Raw genomic sequence first — 21,191 nt, 5'->3', positions numbered from 1 at the left:
TAATAATTCTGCTAAGTATACACTTCTAATTAAGCACTTTGGGATTTCTATCCCCTTCGTCAACGCTGTACCAAGCAGTACGCTTCTCTCAGCAACTCCATCTCTCAATTCAGCTGACTGCTGCTCTACACATGCTTATAAAACCAACCAAAACTTGGAAAACTCAAAGTGGAATGCTTAGAGCAATTCTGAATTTTTTGTTTCTCAAAGTCTAAAACCAGTTTATTTCTTACCTATGATAGGCTTAAGTCATCTCATACAACTTTCAATACAACATCAAGTATCTAAAACACTCATTAACCAAGATATTTTACTCGTTATCCCAGCAATTTTAACAATAATAAAACTCTCAGGATGGATCTCTATGGTTAGTACAGATTCAATCCCAAGATATACATATTCTACAGCTGTAGTTGTATAATCAAAACTTATGCTGAAGAATCTTCCCCAAATTATCATTAGGCTGCCTTCAGCCTAACAATGTGGTTAAAAACTTGGACTGTGGAGACAGCTGTGGTTTCAAATTCTGCCTCTATCAGTTACTAACCATGTAACATTGGATAATTTGCTTAACATTTATTTTTTGTACAATAGAAATGGCAAACTGCTTCCTTTTAAACATAAAATAAAATACCTATTAAATGTGTAGCATGGACACTATCACATGGTAACAAATGTGTATTATAAAATTACAAAACAAAGGTTAAATTATGTTCAGCAGACAATTATTTTAAAGATTTTCAACAATATCTCCAAGTTAACAAGCCCATACATTAAGCACAGAATTCCATTCCATTGGTTTTATCATCCGTGAAGGTGTAAATATATTCTGCAAAATGGCAATAAAGGGCTATATAACACTTACCACACATGGAGCCCAGACCATGGATTCTAAATACCATTTCCTACTAAAAGGAAACCAGGTTCCTCAGATATTCGGTTGGCCAAAAAGTTCCTTCGGCTTTTAAGTAAAAATAAAATACACATTTTTCATTTTCACCAAGAACTTTGTTGAACTATGTATTCACTGTTTTGTTCCACTGCCTTCTGCCATTTTTCAGGCAACTTCATAATTCCATCTTTCAAAAACTTTTTATCTTTTTGAGCAAAGAACTGTTCCAGGTGCCTTTTACAGTCTTCCAGGAAATGGAAATTTTTTCCATTAAGAGAATGTTGTAAAGACCGAAGTAAATGGAAATCTGAAGGTGCCATGTCTGGTGAATACGGCAGATGAATCAGAACTTCCCAGCCAAGCTATAACAGTTCTTACCTGGTCATAAAAAAAATCATGTGGTCTCGTGGTATCCTGATGGAAGATAATGCGTTTTCTGTTGACTAATTCTGGACGCTTTTCGTCGAGTGCCGCTTTCAGTTGGTCTAACTGGGAGCAGTACTTGTTGGAATTAATCGTCTGGTTTCCTGGAAGGAGCTCATAAGAGAGGACTCCCTTTCAATCCCACCATATGCACAACATCACCTTCTTTGGATGAAGACCGGCCTCTGGTGTGGTTGGTGGTGGTTCATTTAGCTTGCCCCACGATCTGTTCTGCTCCACATTATTGTACAGTATCCGCTTTTCATCTCCCGTCACAATTTGTTTTAAAAACGGAACATTTTCATTATGCTTAAGTAGAGAATCGCATGCGGTAATACAGTCATGAAGATTTTTTTCGCTTAACTTATATGTGGAACATCAAAGTGATTCACATAACCAAGCTGGTGCAAATGATTTTCAGTGCTTAAGATCTGGATATCTTGAATATGTCGGCTATCTCCACCGTGGTATAACGTTGATTGTTCTCAATTAATGTCTTGATTTGATCGCTATCAACTTCAACTGGTCTACCTGACCGTGGAGCATCGTCCAGCAAGAAATCTCCAGCACCAAACTTTGCAAACCACTTTTGACATGTTCGATCAGCCACAGCACCTTCTCCATACACTGAACAAATCTTTTTGTGTTTCAGTTGCGTTTTTACCGTTCTTTAAATAATAAAGCATAATATGCCAAAATGTTGCTTTTTTCTTCCATCTTCGATATTAAAATGGCTACACAAAAATTCACCAATTTTGATTTTTTTTTAAATGCACGCTGACATGACAGCTATCACAATACAATCTAACAAGATTGTTTCACATGAAGATAAAGACAACTAAGCGAGCCATCTTACGGAAAACACCGAATGAACTTTTTGGCCAACCCCATAAATGGCTGATTTCAGTAGTAGAGTAAGGAAAGTAAAAGCCTGGAACACCTTTTTGGGCCAGAAAGTAAGGTATTACTTAAAGACTACTGGGTCATGCCAAAAGGACACAGGAGCTGACTTAGAAAAGGGCTCCCAGTGGCTAAAGTTGGGGCAACCTAAGAATCAAAAAGAATAATGACAATATTAAAAATACAAAAATAATCTTTGAATTCAGTGATTTTTTTTTTTTTTTTTTAGAGAAGGAGGAGAGGGGCAAGTGGGGCAAGTTCTCCTATACAGAATACCAGCTAATTAATGGGAAGTAATAAAGAACCTACACTTTCTACTGCACACTGAACACTTTCACCTGGGTGACCCCTCAGCATCTCAAGTGCAAATATCCAAAGTTAAACTGATTATCTGTACCCCTAGCTGTGTCTTGCTCCTCGGTTCCCTGATTTAGGTGACAGTACTCACCTTCAATGGCTCTGGTAAGAAATCTATCAATCCTACTTTCTAAACATCTCTGCTCACCACCTCACCAACTGGAGCAATTTAGGGATTCATTATTTCTTACTGGATAACAGAAAACAGCCTTCTTGCCTCTAGTCTGGCCCCCTGTAATCCATTCTTCAGAGTGCTGCCAGAGTGATCTTTCTAAAAAGAAAATACAAACTCCTTAACAAGGAGAACACAGTCCTTCATGTTCTGGATCTTGACCATGCCTGCAGCCTCACCTATTTTACTACTTATTCTTGTCCCAATGTTCCAGTTACGCAGGCAACTTGCACGTTCATACCCAGCTCATCTTGTGGCCTTGGAAAATGCTGTTCCCTTTTCAGGAAACACACATTGTTCCTTCGTCACCTAACTTTTATATATTCAAATCTATACTCATGTCAGGGTTCCCTTTTCTAAAACAATTTGAATGACACCTGCCTACCCTTTACTCCTGTCTCCCAACAGCCCTCCTACAAAACTCCTGAGCACCTGATATGTGCAACTATCACAGTACTTAAACAGGCTGTATTTTGTCTGTGTACTTGCCCATCTCCTCCCCTAAGAACTTTAATCTTTTACCCCTAGCACTTAAAAACAGGACTCTAAAAATATTTACCACACAAACATTCATCAGGCAGTCTTCCACAAAAAAAGTATGCGTTCAACTCTGCCTCAGAGAGTCATTTAAGGAGCTCATAAGCAATCCAAACTTCAGTTGCCACTTGTGACACTTATAAACTCTTTTCTAAAAAATATACTATGATGAAGCCTTCTCATATTAAATGAATGCTTTTAAGAAACCAAACTAGAACAGGCTACCATCCTCTGAAAACAAGTTATAAAACAGAATAGTATTAAAAAAAAATCACATATCAAGCACACCTGTTTTCATTCTACATAAAACTTGAGAATTATAAACTTCCATTAAATTGGCACAGGCACCTTAAAGTATTATACTTCATACAGTACAGTCATGATTAAATGAGAGACATTTACTTAGGAAAATATTAGGCCTCTATATAGATGTCAGTAAAAAAAACACAGTTCAAAGCTTAAAATGTAACCTGAAGTTCACTGATAAAGAGAAAGCAGTGGGGCACTACTGGACTGAGGAAGTGACTGATGAATCATGTGACCTTGAGCAAGACATTTTACCTCTCTCAAGTTCAGTTCCTTTATCTGTATGCAACCCATTTCACTAGCTCTTGAACCATCAGCTAAAGTATTTTTGGAAGAGCTACATATACATACGTTCACAAATACATGCTAGGTGGTGCTGCTACTTCTGCTATGTACTAAGTGTCCTGTCCAACGAGTCCCACTGCCTCTGCCACATGTCAAAGCCAGAAGCCCTAAGGCTGCCAAAATTTCAGTTAGGGGCAAAGTAGTGAAGAATGTCTGGTAGTAGTGAACATCAAATGGGGGCTGCTTATGCCTCCATAACCTCAAGTTCTTAATAAAGTGGCTCATTCAGTTTTTATTTACAGCAAGACCTCAGTTTATACAGGCCAGTTCAAGGTAAAGCCAAATGATAACTACAATGTTACAGAGCTCACAATCCTACATCCCTCTCAAAGAACATGACATTGTCAGTTAAGTTCACCATGGCTGGCTGCTCCTCCTCTTTGCAGAATTCTCTCTCAGGGAAGCTCCTCATCTCTCAAAAACAAGATTTTATGGTGTCTAAACTCCTGAATGGCCACAGTTTTTTTCTCAAGTTGGGAATCTCCAATACATGTAAAATGAGGTGTCATGCAAAAGAACTCTCTAATGAAGGCCCCATCTAGATCTAGTATTCCCTTTCTATACAGTTTAGCTTACAAATGAAGGTCAGAGGGGCCCAGAAGCATAAATAAGTTCTCTTATTTTCCAAGGAAACCTCTGAATGTGCATCTGCTGTAGAAAAGCACAATAGAATCTTTGTTCTGCCACCCTCAAGGATGCACACAGTGACTCACTCAAAAACGACTCCAAGTACAATGGTGCTCTTTCGCCAATTAAGAAAAAATCTCTACAAGTGTACATTTAAAAACCATTACTCTAAATTCTGAAATAGATTAACAAATAATTACAAGAATACTAAAGTTTACATTCTTTCAGTCCAAGTTCCCTCTTTAACATTTGGTAACAAAAATAAGCTATTTTTTTGTTTTTTAACAAAACCCTTTTCTGGATTGTAAATAGGCAATTACATTAACATCTAGCTGAGCATAAAATATTTGCCCAGCAAAAGTTTTAAGCCACCTGGTTAAAAACACATGAAAAGTTAAAACTGGCATTGCAGTTAAAACTGGAAATGTGTTTCAAAGCCATATAAAAAAGAAGTTCCTGTTTCAAGGTATGACTTAAGTTCCTCTATCTGAATTGTCTCTGAAGAACTGCCAGGTAAAACACATAGTTTCTTTATGGTAACTGTACATTATTCATATTTTAATAAGAGGATATTAATGGCAAATTTTGCCATTGTGCCAAACTTCATCAGTCTTTTCTCCCCAGCACTTCAAGTAACAGACCAACAAAAATCACTACTAGAAAAATAGGGGAACAGTATTTTTCAGATTCCTTTTCTCTTTAAAGTCATTTACACTACAAATATTTGGCTACCTACTATGTAACAAGTATTGCATGATGGAAACTGGGAGATAAGGATATAGTCACTGTCTTCAAGGAGCTTACACTCCAGCCAGAGAGACAAACATGCCAGTAATCATAACACAGTACAGTAATTGCTATGGCAGAGGAAGGGACATAGAGAAGGAGTGGGAGATGAGACTTCAGTGAGGAGGCTGGATTTGTCAAGTGAGAGGATGGTGTTCTAGACAAAGGAAACAGCAAACTAATATGTATGGCTACATTTATTGAGGGCTCATTATGATTGGCACTTTGCTAAATAAAAACTTACATATATTATCTCAGTCCACGTGACAATCCCCCAAAGATATTCAATCTTAAAGTTAGGTAACTTTCCTAGGGTCACTCAAATTCTCAGTGCTAGAGCACAGATCTGAAGTAGGCTTGTCCAAATCCAAATTCCAGGGCCCTAAACACTTTCCGTCGCTATATAAAGCACACAGAAAGAATATGGCACAATGGACAATGCTTCTAATCTCTGTCTATATATTACAATTACTTAAGGAGACTTCTATAAATAACAATGCTTGACACTCCATTCCAGAAGGTTCTAATTCAAGAAATGAAGGGTGGGCCTGGGCATTAAAAAAAAATTCCCCAGGTTGAAAAACATACGTAGCCCAGGTTGAAAAGTACTGTGTTAGGATATTTACATTTCTCTGATAATTAGTGATATTAAGCATCTTTTCATGTGTTTGTTGGCCATCTCTATGTCTTCTTTGGAGAAATGTCTATTTACGTCTTCCACCCATTTTTCCAGTGGGTTGTTTTTTGATATTGCACTGCATGAGCTGTTTGTATATTTTGGAGATTATTCCCTTGTCGGTCTCTTCGTTTGCCAATATTTTGTCCCATTCTGAGGGTTGTCTTTTCATTTCATTTATGGTTTCCTTTGCTGTGAAAAAGCTTTTAAGTTTAATTAGGTCCCATTTATTTATTTTTAATTTTCATTACTCTAGGAGGTGGGTCAAAAAGATCTTGCTGGCTGCGATTTATGTCAAAGAATGTTCTGCCTATGTTTTCCTCTAAGAGTTTTATAGTGTCTGGCCTTACATTTGGGTCTTTAATCCATTTTAAGTTTATTTTTGTGTACGGTGTTAGGGAGTGTTCTAATTTTGTACTTTTACATGTAGCTGTCCAGTATTCCCAGCACGACTTATAGAAGAGACTGTCTTTTCTCCATTGTATATTCTTGCTTCCTTTGTCATAGATTAGGTGACCAGAGGTGCGTGGGTTTATCTCTGGACTTTCTATCCTGTTCCACTGATCTTAACTACTATGAGGTATCACCTCACACCAGGCAGAATGGCCATCATCAAAAAATCTACAAACAATAAATGCTGGAGAGAGTGTGGAGAAAAGGGAACCCTTCTACACCGTTGGTGGGAATGTAAATTGGTACAGCCACTATGGAGAACAGTATGGCGGCTCCTTAAAAACTAAAAATAGAACTACCATATTAACGCAGCAATCCCACTCCTGGGCACATACCCAGAGAAAACCATAATTCAAAAAGATACAGAAGATGTGGTACATATATACAATGGAATATTACTCAGCCATAAAAAAGGAACGAAATAGTGCCATTTCCAGAGACGTGGATAGACCTAGAGACTGTCATACAGAGTAAGTCAGAAAGAAAAAACAAATATCGTATAATATCGCTTATATGTGGAATCTAGAAAAATGGTACAGATGAACTTATTTGCAAAGCAGAAGTAGAGACACGGATGTAGAGAACTTGTGGATACCAAGGGAGGAAGGGAGAGGGTAGGATGAACTGGGAGATTGGGATTGACATACATACACTACTATGTATATAGCATTGGGAACTCTACCCAATGCTCTGTGGTCACTTAAATGGGATGGAAATCTAAAACAGAAGGAATATATGTATACATATAACTGATTCACTTCGCTATACAGCAGAAACACAACACTGTAAAGCAACTTAACTCCAATAAAAAATTTTTTTTAAAAAGTACTGTGTTAGGATATTTATATAAGTAGTTTAAAATGCATGTGTTTGGGGGTGGGGGGCGATAAGGCTAGAGTGCTAGGCAGAAGATAATGGAGGACTTTACATCTTTCCCATTCCCCTCAGAGCCAAACTCACAAACAGTACACTTGCTGCCTTCACTTTCTTGGGTCTGATTCTCACTTTAATCCACTGCAGTCAGGCTCTGTTTTCAGTCCACTGAAACCATTCTGATGGACGCAACCCGAAGAATTTATGGGTCCTCACCTTTCTTGAACTCTCTATAGTACCTGATATTAATGATTAGGGATTTCCTTCTGAAATGTCCTCCTGTAACACCACTTTTCTGTTCTGCTTCTACCTCTATAAACAATTTCTTTTCATTCTCTTTGGCAGTTTTCTTTTCCTTCCCCCGTCCCTTTAATATTAGAGCACCCAAAGGGTCTGCCCTTCTATTCTCACTTAGTTTTCTCACTCTGAGTATTCCTACCAATCCCATGACTTCACCTATGACCCATATGCTGTAGACTCTCAGACCAACTCAGACCCATAACCTGGTTTGACCTGAAGCTCCAAATGCTTACTGAACATCTCTATCTGTGTCTCCTGTAGAGAGTCTCAAACCCTTTCCAAAACTGAATTCTCTTTCTAGCCTAATTCTGCTCTTTAATAACGTACTCTTATACACAGTTACCCAAATGAGAAATTCAGAAATTATCTGAACTTTTGCATTACTCTGAATGGACCCAACCCAAGTCTGTCCCAACATGGAAAAGACAGAAAAGTTTTGCCAGATTTGCCCCAGAGCTACTGCAGACACTTGAGAAGAATATAAGGACAGAGTATATCTTTGCCTCAAGTGCAGCATCTGGGGCTTGAGGCGGTTACCGCAAGAGTAGGCTTGGACAGAATGAGGTGGCCAATCCAAAAGGGTAGGTGAGTCACGGTATAAAAAAGGATAAGTACATGAAGATCAAGGAAAGCCAAGGGAGGAGCTTCAAAGTCCAGTCCAGAGATAAAATGCAAAGAACCAAGATAGTTTCATAGTCCTCTTGGTTGCTGTAAAGAATACATATTGTATGATTCCACTCAAATGAAATTCGAAAACAGGCAGAACTAATTTATGGTGAAAGATGTCAGAACAGTTTCCCTTTGGGAAAGGGTACTGATTGGGAGGGGCAAAGGGGGAGTTTCTGGAGTGCTGGTAATATTCTATATCATGATTTGGAGGGCAGCTAAATATATTTGTGAAAATTAAGCTGGCTTATACTTATAAGCATGTGGACTTTACTGTATGTGTATTACAGTCAATTTCAAAGTTAAAAGAAAAAAAAAAAAAAACTCTGGTGGGATGTACAAATTCCCGTTTCAACCAGTGACCATGTTGGGCCAATTTTACTTCCTCACTATTCCACTATCAAATATTCTGCTACCTTATCTCACTCCTGAACTACTGCATTTGTTTCCTATAACCAGATCCGTATCTCCTGATTTCCCCGGTTATCCTGATATAATCATTAACAGTCTTGCCTTTCACACAGAAAAATATCGTGGTTTGGACAAAATGTTATTTGTTCATCCTACTGTAAACCACACTGCCTCTAAGGTAGCCGGCCTGTGCCCTTCCCGACCCCCCCCTGCCCCCCCCTACATCTTCAACAATGCCCACAGAGTAATCTTTGTAAAACTGATCTTATTTCTGGCCTTTAAACCCTCCAATAGTTCTCCTTTATTTACAACATCCAGTCCAAATCCCTGAAATGATCCAATCCTACTATTATACCCAGCTTCAACATTTAACATCTACCACCATGTACCATCCCCTTACACACACAAACACCCCATACACTAATTAGCCCAGTGTTCTGCAACCTTTTTTCATTATCACATCCCTCCAAAGAGTATTTTTCATAATTGCCACCCCATCTCCAATTAAATATTAAGGAATAAGACTTTGTCAGGTAGGGATGAGTTTTGTGTAGATATTACTACACAAACCACAGTAATATCTAAGATTTTTTTTCACTCCCCCCCAGAGGACCCAATTTTTGTCCCTTTGGGGATGACATCATCCCCATTGGGAATGCATGCTCTAGCCTTACAGACTGGCTTCTTGTTCTACAAATGTACCTGGCTTGTCACCATTAGTGCCTTTGCTCCTGCTGCTCTCTGCCTGGAATGACCTCCCTTCTGGATATCATCCAGACAGCTATTCACGATGTCTAAGCTTTAATTTAAGGCTCCTCCAAGAAGCCTGTCCTTTCCCCAGTTGCAGCTGTAAAGTGCCCTGTCCGTACCTTTGTCACTAGTAACCTTAACATTTTACTAATGTTTTCATGTCAGTCTCCTAAGTCACTAAGGAATAGGGACCATGTCCAATTTCTCTCTACAACCTTGGCTTTTAGTATTGTGCCTAACATATCATCTGTTAACTGAATGGATAAATTAATGTTATCATCTGCGTGAGGTAACCATACATCTCAATTTGCTGGAGACAGACCTTTAATCTGTTTTCTTGGTATAAATATTAACCCACCTCTTTTAATTCTCAAAAATGATCTGGATGATAACTTATATTGCTAACCTATCTAGGCAGTGGTAAGTAATTAAATTCTGAGCAAGAATAGAAGATGATCAGATCCGAGTATTAGAAAGATCACTCTAGCAATAATAGGACAATAAATAAAAAGACTCAAGCAAAAATTCAGGGGTGAAACGATAAAAGTGTGAACTAGGGTAGTACAGCTGGATAGGAAGAGGTAGAGAGAGATTCAAGATGTAAAATCAAACAAGGTTTAGTGACCAGTTAGATATAGAGAGGAAGACAGCAGGGGGAATCAAGAGTAGAAACACTGGGCTTCCCTAGTGGCGCAGTAGTTGAGAGTCCGCCTGCCGATGCAGGGGGCGCGGGTTCGTGCCCGGTGTGGGAGGATCCCGCGTGCCGCGGAGTCGCTGGGCCCGTGAGCCATGGCCGCTGGGCCTGTGCGTCCGGAGCCTGTGCTCCGCAACGGGAGAGGCCACAACAGTGAGAGGCCCGCGTACCGCAAAAAAAAAAAAAAAAAAAAAAAAAGAGTAAAAACACTAATTTCTGGATTGAGCAACTGGGGCAGTCACCAGCAGAATATTAAAAAGGAGGAATGATGATGGTTTCAATTTGAGACTAGTGATTGAAGAACCTGGAGGACAATTTACTGGTTAGATATATATATCTGAAGCACATGGAAGGGGGTAACATGCGCTATACAGACCTAGGTGTCAGCTTATAAAAATTAACTGAAGTCACGGTGCAGAATGAGACCACCCAGGATGTACAAAATCAGCAATTCTAATGAACAGAAGTATTATCTTTTTAACACGAGAACTTTACAAAATTAATTCTAAATTTTGTTCTGTTTAACATATTTATTGATCATTTAACATGCACAAAACATGGTATTAAGCACTTAGAGACAGAAATATAAGAGAAATAAGGTGTTCACTCCGAGGTAAAAAAGAAAGATTACAGAGAAAGAATGGCATTGAATATGGACTGAGTTAAGAAAAAGCCAAATTCAAGGTCTCAGTTTTGACTGTGGCATCTTTAATTTTGGCATAACGACTCAAAGTGAGTACCTTAACGGCTTTTCTTGCTTTAGAGCACTTAGCTTCCCCCAGAGTATTTAAGTCTAAAATTTTCCATTAAAAAAAAAAAAAGATCTTTGTAAGGTGGGAAAGGAAATCAGAGAACTAGCTCAGGAAAGACAATGAAATGTGCTGTGGAAGCTGAATCTACACAGAAGGAGAAATGGCCAGAAAAGTAAAAACTGTGTTAAGAACACAGTTCTAAATGGCATACATTACAAAAGTTTCCATTCTCAGTGTCTGGCTCACTAGGACTATGCTTGAGTTGATAGTTTCATGTAAGGAAAACAGATGGGTCAAAATAAAAGAACCGTTAATTTTGTCCCAGAAACAAACAGAAGAGTTCTTTATTCATTAATTATATGATGTAAACGTCTGATTACAAGATTATAAGACACTGATTCTTATCTATTTGTATATTTTTTCATAATGCTTTGTATCCAGTACGTATTCAAGGAAAAATAAGCTGAATGAATGCTTTATCCCCTTCTATATTACCCACTTTATTGGCTTAGCTTCCAGGACAGCACCACTCTATCCTAGTTTTTCTTCTCCTGCACTGTTTGCTCCCATGCCTTCTCCTTTGCTGGTTTCTGCTCTTCTCCCCTGACCCTGTAGTGATCAAGTGCCCCAGGGCACTGTCTTTGGTCCTCTTTTATTCCCGTGTACACTCACTACTTCGGTAATTTCATCTAGTCTCGTGACTTTCCACATTATCTGTAAGCTAATAACTATAAAATGTCTATTTCCAACCCAGCCTTCTCTTTAGAAATAATTATAAATTGTATACGCAACTCCTTACTTGACATTTCTAACAGACATTTCAAATGTGACATGTTCAAAACTGAATTTCTGATCCACTCCCCTCCCCAAAACTACTCCTCCTGCAGCTTTCCCAGTCTCTTTGATGGCAGCTCAAACTCTCTTCAGTGGTAACTCCAACACTCCAGTTATTCAGGCCAAAAACCTTGAAATCATTTCGATTTTTTTCTTTTCCTCAAAGCACAATCTAATCCATTAGCAAATCCTGTTGGCTAAATCCTGTTTCCTTAATTGACTACTACTCACCACCAGCATTACTATCACTTTAGTCTGAGTTATGATCTCTTCCCTGCTTTAATGTGATAACCTCTAACTGATGTTCCTGTTTCTTTCTACCCTTGCTCCCACGGTTTATTCTCAACCCAGCAAGCAGCCAGGGGATGCTTTAAAAACTAGGATAACATCGTTCCTCTGCTTCAAAACATTTCGGTGGAAAACAAAACCCTCTTTCACTCAAAGTAAAAGTCAAAGAATTTACAATTTAGAAAGTCCTGCATGATAAGCTCCATCCTATACCACCACCATCACCTCTCTGACTTCATCTCTTACCACTCTTCTCCAGTCACTCAGAGCTCCTTGCTATTCCTTGAATGCACCAGACATGTTCTCATCTTAGAACTCTTTTTTTTTTTTTTTTTTCCTTTTTGCGGTATGCGGGCCTCTCACTGTTGTGGCCTCTCCCGTTGCGGAGCACAGGCTCCGGATGCGCAGGCCCAGCGGCCATGGCTCACGGGCCCAGCCGCTCCGCGGCATATGGGATCCTCCCAGACCGGGGCACGAACCCGTATCCCCTGCATCGGCAGGCGGACTCTCAACCACTGCGCCACCAGGGAGGCCCTCATCTTAGAACTTTTGCAATGACTATTCTATTTGGAAAGCTATTTCCCCATATATCACCACGGCTAACTCTATCACATGAATCAGACTTTAATCAAAATTCATCTCAACCAGGACACCGACTACCTTAAATTGCACCCAGTCCTTGTCTCTTACTTCCAATTCCTTTATCCTGCTCTTTCTTTAACTAGCAATTATCAGCTAACATATTATGTAACATACTTGTTTATTACATTTATCTGCCTACTCCCCCTCCCCCTTCTGTTAGAATGTAAACAATAGGGCATGCCTGTTTTGTTCACTGATACATCCTAGTGCACAAAATAGCGCCTTGAACTGGTAAGCTTTCAACAAGTAATTGTTGAGTGAATATATTTATAATAGACCCTTAAGAGTCCACTAAAAAGAATAAGGATCTTCTGAAAGCAGACATGACCCTATGAGAATTTCATCAAATTATTTATCACAAATAGCTCAACACTAGGATTCAATTTATCACTTCTTTATTGATACTTCTGTACCCCGAACAAATTCTACACTCATTCAAAAGCACTGCCAATGATGGGACATCCCTGGCGGTCCAGGAGTTAGGACTCCACGCTTTCACTGCCAAGGGCCCGGGTTCAATCCCTGGTGGGGGAACTAAGATCCCACAAGCCACGTGGCGTGGCAATCAATCAATCAATAAATCAATAAATAAAAGTTTAAAAAGCACTGCCAGTGATTCAAGCAGTTAACAAGTTATGCTGCTAGATGTCAGAGCTCCAGTCTGTGTACTGTGGGCAGTTGTTTAGCATTTCCTTAAACAACGCTGCTGTTCCAGTAAAACAAGATAAAGTACTTACACAGCACACACTGGCCACCATAACTTTGTGAACAGTTTAGAAAATTTCCTAAAGCTCAAAAATAAGCAATTTCAAAGTAGATCATTCTGTTATTAAAGAAAATTAGGATCTTCCCATTAAAATGTGATTTTATCATAAGTAATACTTAAAAGTAAAACCTACATTATACATTGTAAGCCTTGTATGATACTTTCTAATGATATAAAAACTATAGTAGATTCACCTGTTCAAAGTGAATGCTTTCAATTAACTCACAATGACCTCAAGAATTATCAGAGGAAAATTAAGACACATGGGATTACAAACGCAAGTCTCAAAAAGAGGACCGTGGAAAGTGGTAGAATTTGCTTTGTTTCTATGCAAAGATCAGGATTTCCAATAACAAAGTTTGACCCAGCAGCTACAATTACACCTTGACTAATATCATGTCACAAAAGGTCAGCCCAAATTACTGAGACTTACTATGCAAAACATTATAAATCTGAAAAACACAAAAGTGACTTAGGAAGAACTAACCAAAGCACTTCTTTTTATTTATTGCAATTACACACAAGACAATCCAACAATCCATTCACATTGTTGCTAGTTTTTGCTTTTTGGTTTAGGGAACATACCACTTATTATGGAAACTTCTCCAAACCAAGGAAAACCTCCCCCCCACCCCCAATTTAAGCCTCTGTAGGGATTGCCAAGGTTAACAGGTTTTAGTTATTTGCCCAAACACCAGCCTTCAACTCAAGTGAAAATCATTTAACTCAATACAGCAGGTTTTGGATCCAAGCACAAAATACTGTAACATTTCCCAGTGACACAGTCTGAAAAACTACCTCCCCAGAACTTATCTTCAGATACGCATAATTCTCCACCAGAATTCATCATGTGACTGGATGCAAACTTTTAAACTATCTTGAAAACTTTATCTTTCTTTAGGCAATTGAACAGCATTTCAAAGAACTTTAAGAGAAGTTATTTCTTAATAACACGGCTGTTATAGTTCACTTACAATTTTTCAGAGCCTACCTACCTACGGGACAATCTCATTCCGAGACCCACATTTTACCCTGAGAAAATACGACTTAGTAATGGTGCTTTTTTTTTTTTATCGAAAACACTGGGAAGTCACCGGCAAGAACGGGTGTGCGGGGAAGGCGGCACAGCGAGCAGGAAAGACGGTCGTCACCCGCCCGCGACAAGGGCCCGGCCGGGGACTCAGAGAACAGATACCTTGGCAGCAGGTGCGAGGCTCTGGCAAGGGGACAGTCGCCGCAAGTTTCGGACCGACAGAGGGATGCTGTCCTTTGGACAGCGGGAGGCGCGCCGGGCCGGCTGGCCTTACCTCGGGCGTTCGCTCGGGCGGCTTCTTCTTCAGCGCCTGCCTAGCTTCGGGGTCCACGGGTGAGTTCATGGTCGCGTCCCCGGCCCCCGTGCTCCCCAGCCTGCCCTTAGCAGCCCACGCGACAGCCCATTCACCCTAGGTAGGGGGGCTACACCCTTTACCCCCTCCCCTGAAGAAGGGAGCTCCGAACTGCGACGGGGACCCCGCTTTGGCAAACAAGCCTTCACACGGCCCGCCCAGGACCTCAGCCCACGCGCGACTGGCCAGAGGGAAGCCCGCGCGGGGGCGGAGGAAAGGCGAGTGCGCGTGCGCAGCACGCGCAAGCGCGCAAACGGGCGCCTAAGGGCGTGACTCTGCAATGACGTAAAAACTGGGGCGGTGCAGTGAAGCCTCCTCCAACCCTTCTTCGTGAGATTTGAAGAAACGTCGCGAGACATCACCCAAGCCCGTCACAGGATCCGCCTCGGAGTTGGGGTTTCCGCCGCTCCAGTTTCCGGTGGGGGGGCTGAAAACGCGCTGTGCCCCACTGAACGAGAACAGTGTGTTGGGGCGCGAACCCGTGCGGCAGGTGTTCTGGGTGGAGAGTTCTGTTTGTGCCAAAATCCGGAAGCTCGGGGCATGGCCAAGCCCGGGGCGGAGCTCCAGCTCTGCAACTCCGACACCGCTCCGAGAGCGTGCGGAAGTAGAAGCGGCCATTCGGCAAACAAGGAAGTTCATACCTTCTCTTCACTGTCTACTAATAAAACGAATCTCTTGTGGAAGGGGCCCGCCAAGAAGTACCTGCCTTGTCCAAGACGGACTCCCTGACATCAGGGCAGAGGAACCGAAGTTTCGTGGCCTTGAGCAGGGGGTGGGCAGCCACCGTGCCTGCAGCCAGCTCAAGGGTTACTGCTGGTTCGCGAAGTCAGTCTAGACTACGTTCACGTAACCTATGCCCAGGACAGCCTTTCCTCCGCCCAACCCCTTCTCAGGCAGCGGGCCTTAGGGTTGCCTGGCTCAGGAGTGACCGCTCTCTCACTGCACTTTACATACTAGTCTGTTTCCCAACAGGCCAAATAAGGCAAATTAACGTTTATTTACTAGTCCCTTGGTAAGAAAAACATCTCGACTACTCTCTGCGGCAGCCACACACCTGCAGAGGCTGTTTCTGCCTTAAGGTCACTGACACAATTCCAGAATCCATCGTTCTAAACAGTCCTATGTCAGCGTACAGATAAGCCGTACAGGTTACACAGTTCCTTACTTTGGAGCCTCATAAGCATGTCCTTTTCACTGAATACATCTTAGTATTTCTTACAGCAATTGACATGGTTCACTAACTCGAAGCGATTTAAGATTATGACGTTATTCACATTAATTTTTAATGACATGGTAGTAAGAAAATTATATTTTAGAGTAACAAAAGGGAAAGGAGAGTTCAGTCTGCAACATTCACCGTTTCAGGCACCTAGTAATGATGGCTGATGTTAATAAGGGTTTTGTTTTCCGTTGGTCATTCACCTTGCCCAAACTTGAAGTTTACAACATAATATTAGCACATTTCGTTTTTAAGTATAGGACAAAAACCTTACCAGGGAAGTTATGACTCAGCCACTCTGGAAAGAAATTTTCAGTTGATCACAATTGTGACATTGTCACTTTCGTCATTTTTTTGTGTATAAACATATCCTCTCAAAAGTCTGCATAAGATCACAACGGTTATCCCTTCCATTTTTGAAGCATGTTTCCAAAGCCACATCAATATTTTGAAAAGAGGGAAAAGGCATTAAAGCATGATGACCACGAGCTTGGACTTTAGGGGCAAACATCTGTATTTGTCTTTAATAGGCCATTTCTAGTTAAATGACTTAGTTATTTGATATTTCTAAACTTCAGTTTCCTTAACCGTAAAATGGGAACAAGTAAAAGACCTATTGCTTTGGAATTTTCTTAAGATTACATGAGATAATTTACGTGAAGCATTTAGGATGTTGCCTGAACAATCCAGGCACTCTATTATTTCTATTACTTTACCTCTAGGAAGTGATTTCTCTAAAGCATACATTCAAATTTGAAGAATTGGATAGGTTTTTCCTTTACTGCTTTTTTTTTTCATTAGAACTATTAAGAAACACATTTAAGTATTCATGAAGATGTGGAGCAACAGGAACTCTCACAAACTGCCAGTTAAGTGTCTATTGGGAAACCAGTTAGAAAAAGAAGTATCTAGTAAAGCTGAAACTTAACATACCTTTTGATAGCAAGCCCACTCCTTGACATATGTCCTAAAGAATACCCAGAAAAGATGAACAAAAATGGTCACTGTTCATATTAGCCAAAAATTGGAAATAACCCAATTGTCCATCAACTATAGAATGGGTAAATTGCTGTATATTCATTCAGTGAAATACCACCTACATAGCACATGAATGAATCTCCAACATAATGTTGATAGAAAAAAAGCAAAACAAAATATGGGGTATAATTACACAAAGTTCAAACAAGCAAAACTAAAGTATATCACTTAGGGATGCATACACAAAACTATTAAAAGAGAGCAAGGAAATGTTCACGAAAATCAGGTTGGAATTTACAAAAATGAGAAGGGAGAGTATTATGATCAGGATAGGGCACATGGAGGAGGGGTGGAGATCCTGAATTACTGAAAATGATTTACTACTTGACCTAAGTGATGGTTACATTAGTGTACACTTATTAATTTTATATAATCCTTGATAAGGAAAAATTAAGTCTATAAAAGTAACTTACTAATATAGACCTTATAAGACAGCAACAGTAAAAACAGTATATTAATATCCACAGTAAGTATACACACCTAAATTTAAGCATATTTTCAAAATCTATCTTGTCCTTTACTATCCTGTATTGTGCTTTGGTATGTTGAAAAAAGTGAGGAGATAGTGAGAGCTCTAATAGCTATTTTCAGAGAAAAGCCAACCTCTACGATAGGATTCACCAACATTAACACATATCTGAAACAAAAGAGTAATGGTTCTGAATGCAAGTAATTTACTAAATTATAGGAAAACAAAAAGATGGTTAAGTCTTTTAAAAAAAAAGTAGCTTAACTACTTACCCTACCTTAATTTTTGTCATTATACTTACCACAACCTGACAGCATAATATCTTTGTCTATCTCCTCCACCAGCAGGAAATATGTAAACTTCATGAGAAAGTGTGTGTTATTTACTGACTTATCCCTGGCACTCAGACCCGTGCCCAGCACATAACAGGTGCTCAATCAATATTTGCTAAATGAACAAATTGATCTATCTAAGGACTAAGTGATTAAGAGGGGATTTTGCTGTTAAAAAGATAGACACTTGATTGCTTTCCAATGGCAAAGAAAGATATCTGGCTAGACAACTATTCTATTATGCAAAACTGAATACTCATTAGGCACACACAATCATATGGCCATCTTTGCAGAACAACAGCAAACCATCAAAAGACTGAAGTTAAGAGCACTGGTTTTAATAGCACCTGGAATGGAGTAAGGAATTCAGATTTGGAGTATGCTGGGAAACTGAGTCGCTACTAGTTGAAAACTAAGAGCACTTTCTGGCCCAATTTCTGTCATTGAATAAGAATCTTTGAGGGTGGGGTCTAGGAATTAATACTTTCCAAACACTATCTAGGTGTTCCTAATAGGCAACCAGGTTTGAAAACTACTTTAAACTAACTCAGGTTTTGGACTAGTCTGACCCATCTTAATTCCAAAACAGTGAAGGGTATTGACTTGTGAGTGATGGAAGCAAATGTATGACACAAAAGCGGCATCACAAGTTTCTTGAGGAAATAATATCTTCTTTATATTTACACAACAACACTTCAACAATGTTATTCCCTTTGAGACAATTTAGGTAACACTGCTTTTATCAATAATTTTACTTTGAGTGTTGAGGTGAATATAAAGACATGTTTTGGGACTGTCCTTGTTACAATGGTCACTTGGAAAGGAAGGAATCTTCAGCCTCTTCAACTTAATACTCTCCTTAAATACAGTTATACCTAGGGGAGGTCTAATCAGATCTCTGGGCAGAGAGCTGTCTGCAACCTGATGAAGGGATAGGTCTAGGCTCATACTTTTATGAAAAGGAGTGTCCCTTTTAAAGGAAACGTTATAAGGGGACCAAATCCTGGAGTGCTGACAAGAAAGAAGCCCCTGACCCGAGCATATGCTTTAAGACCAGAAGTTCTCCTGAAAAGATAATCGATGGAAATTTCATCCATTTAAAAATCTCTTGCTAAAAATTTCTTTTAAAAAATTTAAAAGAAAATTCTTTAAAACTCTCTTTTGGATTGCCTGTATTTTCTTTTCTTTAGCGAAGTTTCAAATCTTAACTCTACAGCAAACATGGCCAAGTCTACAGTCTGCACTATAAAGCAAGGACAGGAAGCATTACAGTCTCCAACTTCCCCCTTTTCTATCTGCCTAAGTCCTTCTCACTCAGAGTTACAATTCCCCAGCCCCCAGTGCACCTTCAGCTCATGTTTGGTCCCACTTGCCATCCCACCCCTACACCTCCTACAATGGCAAAGACAAAGAAATCTCAGGTATCTTTACAACACATCTGTCACCACATCCTAGTTGGAAACATTCTGTTCTGAGACAGGAAAGACTATATGACCTCAGATTAAATTCTCTGTATTTCAGTTTCTCATTAGCAGAATCTATGCTTCTCAGAAATGTTGCAAGATTTCTTTAAATTTTTATCAGAGAACAGCACATATAAACTCAGGTAATTATAAACCTCTAAAATATCTGATAAATGCTTCCCAAATACTTGATACTTCCTTTCTGCTTTAAAACAGTGCACTTAGTCTCTTCAGTCAAATGTAAGAATGATAAATGTAAAATAATATAAAAACAGGCACTGCAAAAAGCCCCTGGCCTAATCCTGCCTCCTAGCGTAACTCTGCCCAAATCAACCCAACCTGAGTAAGGCACCTTCCCAACAGCCTACTCAGGGTGGAATCACTGCTGCAGAGCAGGCGCTAAGGACTGATGGAAGAGGTGACTTCCCTACAATGCAGATGAAGACGACAGACTTGCTCAAAGGGACATGCAAATCCATGAACAGAACGGGATTAGAACCCAAACCAACAGGCCAATTTTTTGTTTAATTTTAAAGTCAGGGGCTTCCCTGGTGGCACAGTGGTTAAGAATCTGCCTGCCAATGCAGGGGACACGGGTTCGAGCCCTGGTCTGGGAAGACGCCACATGCCGCGGAGCAACTAAGCCCGTGCGCCACAACTACTGAGCCTGCGCTCTAGAGCCTGCGAGCCACAACTACTACATGTGCTACAACTACTGAAGCCCGCACGCCTAGAGCCTGTGCTCCGCACAAGAGAAGCTATTTCTCATTGCCTTCTCAAGGCAATGAGAAGCCCGCGCACCTCAACGAAGAGTAGCCCCTACTTGCTGCAACTAGAGATAGCCCATGCGCATCAACGAAGACTCAATGCAGCCAAAAGTAAATAAATAAAATAATAAAGTCAGTAGTAATTTTAATTAGATACAATGTTCCTGACAAGTTTACATGGCTTCTTCTAGTTTTAAATGATTGATATTCAGTTTGTTTTCACAAAAGCATTTAAAGAAAATTTCAATTTGTCATTGTGAAGATTAGGTCAAATGTAAGAATATACCATATTTTTTGGTTACTACACTTTAACTCAAAAGAATATATGTTAGGACTTCCCTGGTGGCGCAATGGTTAAGAACCCGCCTGTCAGTGCAGGGGACACGGGTTTGAGCCCTGGTCCGGGAAGATCCCACATGCTGCGGAGCAACTAAGCCCGTGCACTGCAACTACTGAGCCTGCACTCTAGAGCCCGCAAGCCACAACTACTGAGCCCACGTGCTGCGACGACTGAAGCCCGTGCGCTCTAGGGCCTGCGTGCCACAACTACTGAGCCTACGTGCTGCAACTACTGGAGCCCGCGCCTAGAACCCAGGCTCTGCAACAAGAGAAGCCACTACAATGAGAAGCCCGTGCACCGCAACGAAGAGTAGCCCCTCTCACCGCAACTAGAGAAAGCCCGCGCACAACAACAGACCCAACGCAGCCAAAAATTAAAAAAATAAAGAATAAATGTTAAATTTCTCCCAAAATAAAATAGATAGGGGCTGTACAGCAAAGGCTGGACAGATTACCTAGCAACCATAGCACCCCAAAATTACTGAGCATTTGGAGTGTGCCAAGCATTGAGATAAATTCTTGACATTCATTATTTCACTTGACTCTCACAACAACCTCATAAAGTAGATTCTACTAAATTACCAATACAGAAATTTAGGATTAGAGAAGGACATTATGAACAAGGTTACAAGCCTAGAAGTGTCACATTTGGGAAAACAATCCAGGTGGGCTGGCACCAGAATCCATGTTACATATACCTTATTAAATGTGAAAGAAAGACCAACATCA

At 40.2% G+C, this 21,191-nt stretch overlaps 1 protein-coding gene across 6 annotated transcripts in view; it reads right to left on the bottom strand.

The window, feature by feature from the left end:
- The window catches only part of RAPGEF6 (Rap guanine nucleotide exchange factor 6), a gene marked incomplete at its 3' end in the record, with an annotated part of 221,145 nt that extends 206,119 nt beyond the window's left edge, over window positions 1-15,026 (bottom strand). For 5 of the 6 annotated variants that reach the window (XM_082623744.1, XM_082623747.1, XM_082623745.1 and 2 more), the window contains exon 1: window positions 14,758-15,026. In XM_082623744.1, the coding sequence (XP_082479870.1) occupies window positions 14,758-14,826 (69 nt within the window). In that variant the 5' untranslated portion in view covers window positions 14,827-15,026. The other variant, XM_082623746.1, reaches the window with a different exon arrangement.
- Between the last annotated feature and the right edge of the window lie 6,165 nt (window positions 15,027-21,191).

The sequence above is a fragment of the Mesoplodon mirus genome (genome assembly GCF_964341445.2).
Source record: "Mesoplodon mirus genome assembly, chromosome: 5".
Lineage (NCBI taxonomy): Eukaryota > Metazoa > Chordata > Mammalia > Artiodactyla > Ziphiidae > Mesoplodon > Mesoplodon mirus.
Note: the sequence above shows the minus strand (reverse complement) of the source record. Positions and strands in the feature narration are given on the sequence as shown.